The sequence below is a fragment of the Phaethon lepturus genome, unplaced genomic scaffold (assembly GCF_000687285.1).
Source record: "Phaethon lepturus isolate BGI_N335 unplaced genomic scaffold, ASM68728v1 scaffold9164, whole genome shotgun sequence".
Lineage (NCBI taxonomy): Eukaryota > Metazoa > Chordata > Aves > Phaethontiformes > Phaethontidae > Phaethon > Phaethon lepturus.
The window spans coordinates 1-7,977 of record NW_010533964.1 but is presented as its reverse complement, the minus strand read 5'-3'; the positions used below and the strand labels follow the sequence as shown (position 1 = coordinate 7,977).

Below are 7,977 nucleotides of genomic sequence, written 5' to 3'. Positions count from 1 at the left end.
CAAGAGGAGGGTCTCCCAGTCCCACGAGAGCACTTGGGTCAGGGAGAGGGGGCACAGCTCCTTCAAGCAGGCATGCCCTCAAGAGCTGAAGGTAGTATCACACTGTAAGTATGTACCCGTGTTGTAGCTACCAGTGGACACTGAGACTCCCAGTTACAAAGGACTTGAAACCTGTGCAGAGAGATCTCACATAGCACAAGATGTTCAGTTGCAGACCCTCTTGTGTTTCTTTTCAACCATGTTCTAATGTCCGTTTTAAAACACAGCGAAAGTGATAAATAAAATATATAAAAGATGAATAGATTTAATGCTTTGGGTTTTTGCCCTTTTTTTGTCGTCTTTTTTTTTTTTAATGCTTAATGGTTTCAACATTTGTTTTTTTGGAAACTGGGTCTTCAATGCATGCAATGTTTTATGCCTGTAAAGAATAGCTGTTTGAAGTGAAAAGAGAACGCCGAACAAAACCAAATCACTGCCCCCTGGCCTGCTTGATCTAGGCCCAATTTTCCTGCATTTCAATCATATTAAGTTCCACTCACAGAAGTTTAAAATATCAGTTAACTCAAGATAAGTCCCATTAGATAGGGCAGACACTGGATTCTCCTGACTGTTTGACTCTTGTTGAAATGTACCTGTAACTGATTGCAAGATAACTACTGTTAAAAGCAGGGCATACTGGCATTGTTTGGAAAAAAATGTTTTATAAACAAAAAAAGAAATTTGTATTTTTAATTCAGTCATACCCTGTATTTCCAATTCAGATGTCTTTAGTTTTATTCCAAATGCACTGAACAAACATTACTGAAATAACTCTGCCAGGACCCCATCAGCAAAGACTGGATTTTTTCCATATGGAATAAATATTGGTATCATTTTCCATATGGCTTTGCTTACTTTTAGTTCTAAATATGAAAACATCGCAAACAGAAACAGGCATAGAAGAGTTATCGAATCCTGTTAGAGCCAAAACCTGGACACAAATGTAACACCATAAGGCAAACAGGTTTGGACTCAAAATGAAATTCCAAGATTCCAAGTGCTATAGGAAGCAGCTGCTAAACTCAAAACACATCACCGCATTTTCATCAAACCTTAGGGTTTGTTGTTTTGTTGTGTTGTTGTTGTCGTTGTTGTTGTTGCCTTTTAAAGTGTTCACAGAAAATTAATTTGCCATTTTGGCAGCCCTGATGTGTAAAGCCTGGGCAAAAGAGCAACTGTAAGCATTGAAAGGCTACTTCCCACTCCCAACTCCCATCATGTCAAGAACAACTATGTTCCTGACACTCAGCCAAGCAGCTGTATTTCAAAAAGGTTCTGTTTCATTCCTAATTTGGAAACAAAGGACACTGCTTTGTAATGTATTATTTGCATTACCCTAATAATCTAGAAACCAGATCATGTGCTAGTACATACAAAAACTGCAATTTGGCTGTATCATCCCATATTACGCTTTTTTTATTAAAAGACCTTTGCTTCATGGGAGTAAAGTGCCAGTGAAACATTTCAAGCAAGACAAAAATTTCATGTTACATGGAAGTAAAGGGAAAGAAAGAGTTTTGGCTTCAAACTGTGTGCTGTCTGGCTGTTTGTGCTTCATGCGACACGTGGCAATTTACAGACTGATCAGACAGCTACCTCTAGCTCAGGACAAATCAGTTTGGTAGATTGCTCTCAATTCTGACAGATACTCAGTAACTGCAGTGGCAAGTAAGATGCCTCCAACTTCACTGCACTCCACAGTTTTTACAATGCTGTTTTACTCCAATAGGAGTATCCCTTACTTGCACAGTTGCTTCTTCAGAGTTGTTTTCATTGTGCTTGAGAAAGACCTAGGAGCGGGGAGAGAAACTGCTCCTCGTATAAAGTCCTGATTCACTTTCATCACTCTTCTGTATTGTGTTGTAGTATGTAGTAAACATATGGAGGAAGGACAGAGGGGCCAGATGTCTCTGCAGCCAGCTTGTTAGACACCATATCAAAGTTATTACCAAAATAATATTTAAATGAACTTACCAGTAGAGAAAATAAGAACTGTGTTGTCCCAAAGACCATATCTTTTCAGAGCATCAGTAAGATTTCCTACAGCTTCATCCATAAGAGTCACCATGCCTGCATAATGGCGCCTCTTTACATCTTTAATGGAAGAATATGGTTTCATGTATTCTTCAGGGACCTCAAGAGGTTCATGGACAGACTGAAAAGCGAGGTAGAGAAAGAGGGGCTGGGGTGGAAGGGATAGAATGTAAATTAGTTGAATATAAAGTACTAAATGTAAAAGCTGCTGCAGCAAAAGCAGCCCTAATTCATCAACAGCTGGAGGCACTGTGTTTTGATTTCTTTTACACTTCTCTCTTCTAATCCCTAAACATAAACTAATAAAACTTTGACAAAGGACTTCTGCAAAGCTGTGGAAAAACCTCATGTGTACCTTTTCTTCATAACACAGTTGTTAACAGTTTCTTGCTACGAAACTTCTCCCATTGAACCTTCCATTCTCCTTTTAGAAAAGCAAACTACATGCTAAATCATTTCTATAAACTCATTACTTGTGTTATTAAAAAAGAAACGGAGAAGGGTAGCAGGTCATGGCTGTGCAGCCAAAGCTGATTCTGACAGGAGACAAGGCAAGTTTCACCAGCGCTACTTCTCACGTTTAGCTCTACACACCCTGCTGAAGAGGCACAGATTAGTGCAGGTCTCTCCATTACTATTTCAGTAACATTTTTTAAACATTCTTTAGCGCTAAAGTTATCAAAGTAACAGCTGCTGGCTGTACCTTCTCAGTTCTATGATTGGCTATAAGATCTATAGCTCTTTCTGTGAATAAATTAGTAGAATACAAGTTTTTAAACCCGGTTGCAACTTCTTCTCCGTCTCGAAAGTCCAGAGCGCAGCGTGTTACGTTCTTTGCTTTGATGAGGACACAACGGTCATGAGAATAATAATCCTCACTCCCCAGAAGATAGCCTAGAACCAGAAAAGATGTCAAATAAGCAGGCCAACATAATGTCATATAAACAGATCCATCAGGGGAAAAAGAAGTCAAAAACAAATGTCAAAACTTTAGTGGTTTTGAGCTGAAGCACTCATCCAACTTTAGACCATATGTAGTGGCATCCCCTGACAGCTCTAAGTAGCTCAATATTTAATACTTCATACACTTTTTATTGCCAATGCAAGTAGTAATTTCAAAACACAACATTTTGAAAGCAGTCTGATGACTTTACATTCGTAACTTGATATCAAATAGATTACCATTAAACTAATGTGCTGATATCAAAGGCAGTGACCTACCCATACACTACTCTGATTTTTAGCTGGTATGATTTTCTATATTTGTATTTTCAAGTACAACTTCTCTCTATACTAGAAAGTTCAGATTTTTTTTCCTTTATTCAAGAACATTCCAGTGTGAAGCATTTGTCAGCTGCAAAGCAACTTCTGATCCACTGCTGACACCAACTGGTGAAAAAAAGGCACTATTATTTAAAGATGCTCAAACAAAACTGCAAAAAATTCTAGAGGTATAGATTTGCTCCCATCAAGGGCTATCCTGGTAAGCATTGAGTGTCTTTGCTTTCTATTGACCAGAAATTAATTTCTTCAAAATTTTTTTGCATCTCAGTAATTATTACTTTGGAAATGAGATTTCAGATTTATTCCCCAATACCCTGAAAAAACAGATGAATCTGCAAAAATATAGTCTTCAGTTTTGCAAAACCAAACTAAAATTGGGGACAAAAATGCAAAATGGAGGAATTCACTTGAATTTTTATTCAGCACCTTCAAGTATAGTTACTTGTGCAAAAATATATACAGAAAGAATTGAGTTCTGTTTTAAATAAAATATAAACTTCTAATACATTTTTTAGGAGGAAAAAATGGCTTTTATTTCAAAGCATAAGGAGAGATTTTGTGGGCAGACTACCTGTATCGGTGTACTCAGAGCCGCAAGTCGCATTTTTCCATTTTGAGTGCCCAGTGGGGGAGACACAGCGTCAACTTTGCTGAAGAATCAAATGCCCCTTAATTGCAATCAACACCTACTGAAATTACATGAACATTACAGGATATTAAGCTGCTACATTCTCTAAAAAGTAATACCATGCTGGGTATCCAACAACCATGCCCAGAGCCAGCCTGGACTAATGCCCCTGCATTAAGAGCCTGCTTGGTCCCAGGGTGAAATGCCACGAGGAACGCCAGCCTGTCTACATCCATGCCGTCAAGAAGATCCCAAGCGCCTGTGAAGGGATTGGAGGAGGCCTATATGTTTAAGCAACAAGACATTCTACTACAATCCATATATATTATTGACAACCATTCAGCTGTGAAATCACATCCCCACGGTCCCTGAAAAGTCAAGAGAGACAAACAATCTAAGGGAACAGTTCTTTCCACCTGAAGTTTGGATCGCCACTGCCTATAATGGGCACGTAGCACGGCCGGGCTCTTCATTTAAGTACCTGAAGTTAGACAAGAGGAACGTGGACTCCTTCTTAAGTTTCTCTGCATCTTACTTTCTCAGCTGTAGAAGTGGGCAGCAGTACTATCAACAGCTTGCAAAGTTATTTTAGAGAAGATGAACTGTTTTGAAATTCTTCACTCAACTGAAGTGTCTTAAAAACAACCAAATGGAGATGGACAACTTTGCATTCAGTACCACATGGAACGAGATGTACTGCAGGCAGCCCGATTCACATAGTATCTGCGGCGCTGGTGCAAAACGGGTAGAAGTCCAATCAATATTGGGACACAAGCCTTTGTCGAGGAAGAATAAACAACGTGTAGCTGAAAGTTGCTTTGTAAGACACTCACACTTGGGCAATCTAATTTTGGTATTGTTTTTTTAATCTGAGGATTTTACGTCAAAACTTGTGAGTTCCTGCAACAGACCTTTTTGATACTGTTTTACAGAGGCTCTCACACCAGGTTCCTTGCCACAGGCTCTGGACAACCAATGCTACTCTATTCACAAAGCATGAACACAGTGTGGTATGACATCTGTTTCTCCCTTAAAAATATCAGCTCTTAGAAGTGTAGCGTTATTTGCAAAGCAAGCAATGTCTGCTCTCTGATCTAACACAAAACGTTCAGATTAAAGACACTTACAAAATCAAACTGATCACTACACCTTGAATCTTCTGACCATCATGGAACCAAATTAAATGCAGATCACAAGAGAGAAATACTTTCTTTAGAACCACTCAATAATCATGGTATTTTCTTCAATAAGTTGTAAGGCTTGGGCATGCATTTAAGGCACTATCTTATTTTAAGCAGTTATACTTTGGAAACATGTATGCCCAGGTATTGATTTACTTATACACTAATAGTATATCTGCTGTTCTTAGAAGAATCAGGCAGTTTCTCATCATTTTTAACATCAGATTTGTTGCCCATGTTAAATCTAACCATTACCGAAGTAAGTATGAAATCCTCTGCGGGTTGGAAGGCATTCTTTCCGGTACATCCCTAAATGCCACTTCCCCACCATGTGAGTAACGTATCCCGCCTCTTGAAGCAGCTCTGGGAGGAGTTTCTCATCCAGCGGCATGCAGCTGGGCTGGCACGGCCAGATTATCTGGTGTTGTAAACCTGTGTGGATCTAGCAGAGAAATGAAGGATGCGAGATTAGTTACAACACAGCAACACGTTCCTGCAGGTTACTTTACAAGCAGGTGCAAGAAGAAGCAAAGCTACACCAGAGGATAGCATTCATTTTAGGGCGTCCCGTCCTCACTGATGTAGCACGAAGGAAGATGAGGAAGCCACGTCAGGGGACAAGGGGAGTACGAAAGAAGACAAGGACATGGCACCGCAGGGGGCTACAAGATCTTCCCAGGCATAAACCTAGTGCAATAAAAAAACCCAACCAAACAAACAACAAAGCCTTTTGCACTTTCATCTAAAAATCTAACAGGTAACAATTACCACTACGGTGTCTTTGAAGGCCAGGAACAACATCTAAACATGGAGTGAGAGATTTTAAGTGGGATGGAGACGGGCAAAAAGGCACATAGCAGGTGACTCTACCGAGCTTTTGCCTGTACCAGAGAAGAGTCACCGGAGGGAAAGGTGACAAAGGCTATGGGAGTGCTTTTTGCTTACTCTTCTATATGTACATACACACATACCATATTTATTTGCATGCTTAAAGTCAGTACGAGCACTTCCATAAAAAAAGCATTTGGACACTGCCTATAGATCGGGCCCCTAATAGTCCCACCTAAGTTTCAGATCTTAACAAGTGGTGAATTTTGTATCTCTTTACAAAAACATGACTGGTAATGACACTCCAAGTGCTACATTTTGCTTCATGCAAGAAACCTCCTCAGTTACTGTGTACTCTAAGTTGACTTTTCTCAACTCCCCTATCTCCTCCAGAAAAAAAAAATGCACTACCCTAAATTTAGGCCAGCGAACATACACGTACAAGTGTAAATACCTTATTTATTAACTAAATATTTCTAATCCTCCTCTGTCAAAGCACAAAACCTCCAAGACCCCCTAGAGCACAACACATCAGACTTTGTAACTTCACCAAGCACTCCAGTGTAGCAAGTTGCATGATTAGTTTTTAAAGCATCACTTTAGCAACACTTCGAACTCAGTTTTAAACCAAATTAGCCCTGATCTTAGTCAAGTGGGTACATAGACTCTCACAAAGGGCCTACTAGTTACTCATTTTCTCTGAAACAGGAGCTGGAAAAAAATTTTCTTTTTCTTAAATGCAGTACTACAAAAAGATTATTAATTTAGTGAAAGACACAAGCAGGCAAAGCATTGTCATGATTTTCACTATCTCTAGAAAGCAAGGTGAGGAAAATAATTTTTAAAAAATCTATAGTTCATAGGATTCAAATCATATAGTTCATAGATTAAAAAAAAGTCTGTACGGTTCATAAACCAACACCTTTGCTCTTCTTTCTTTATGGACTGCAAGATGACTATCAAAACTTCACCTCCAGACAGGACCAGATTTAGGTTACTTCTTCAAATCTCTGAGTGACTGTTCATCATACCAATGGGTAAACCAAAACAAAATCCCACGTATTTGCTACATAATTATTTCCTGCACACAACGTCTCCTCAATTTTATAGAAAAATTACTTCCATTTTCTAATACTATTTTACTCATTTGTAACAAGATCAACATGATTAAATTATCAAGTCAGGTGTGTACGATGAATTTAAATCAGAACTGAACTATGAACAATTTCCACTTCAGAGATCAGATGCAGCACTGCCCATTACTGTGCTGACGCCTTCCTGGACAAGCACATTCAGAGTATGAACTGTATTCTAGAAATGGTCAAAGTGAAAAAATGTTTTAGGTTATTTACATAAAACAATTTAAAGAATTGGTTAAAAAGAAAAAAGCCAATTATATCTTCCTCTTCTTTATTATTGAGTCTTGCAGTTTCTAGAAGCAGAATAAACGTTGCCCGGAAAAAGTATTACCTGGAACAACACTCCTGCGACGACAAGGGAGAACATCCACTAATACAGGATGACGTTTATTTTCATTCTGAACAGTTTCTTTGACAAATCAGTATGGTTAACATGCATGTGCAGGAGAGAGGGGAAGTGTTTGAAATTGTCTTAACCCTTTCTGAGTTTTTCTTTTCTGTCCGTGCCGTCCCCTCTGCCTCATTTTTGCCAAAGTTGCAATAAAAAGAAGGGGGAGGGGAGTGTTGTACAGCAGTATGATAAAGTCCAATTCTTATACCTGTGCGACTGAAAAAAAGAGGAAAATCATGCCGAGGGCTGTGACGCAGCTAGACACCCTGCCTAAGGCTCGGTCTGTGCGCGCTCCATCGAGGGGTGCACACATGCCCACCCCCGCGTTACCGCACGAAGTAGAACGTAGAGGTTAGGACGCGTTTAAGCGCTGCGACCGGGAACAAGCTGCCTCACCGGCCACACACACCGTGCCCGCCCGCTTCTGGCTGCGCCTTGACCGCCTGCCTGCCC

The 7,977-nt window shown here is 39.7% G+C and overlaps 1 protein-coding gene across 1 annotated transcript; it reads right to left on the bottom strand.

Moving 5' to 3' along the window:
* Nucleotides 1–2,013: 2,013 nt before the first annotated feature.
* Nucleotides 2,014–5,608, bottom strand: LOC104619474 (arylsulfatase B-like; the record flags this gene model as incomplete). Its single annotated transcript, XM_010285365.1, has 3 exons — nt 2,014–2,221; nt 2,777–2,967; nt 5,422–5,608. Coding segments are annotated over 3 exons (586 nt in total), but the record flags the coding sequence as incomplete, so codon positions are not given.
* Nucleotides 5,609–7,977: the final 2,369 nt, after the last annotated feature.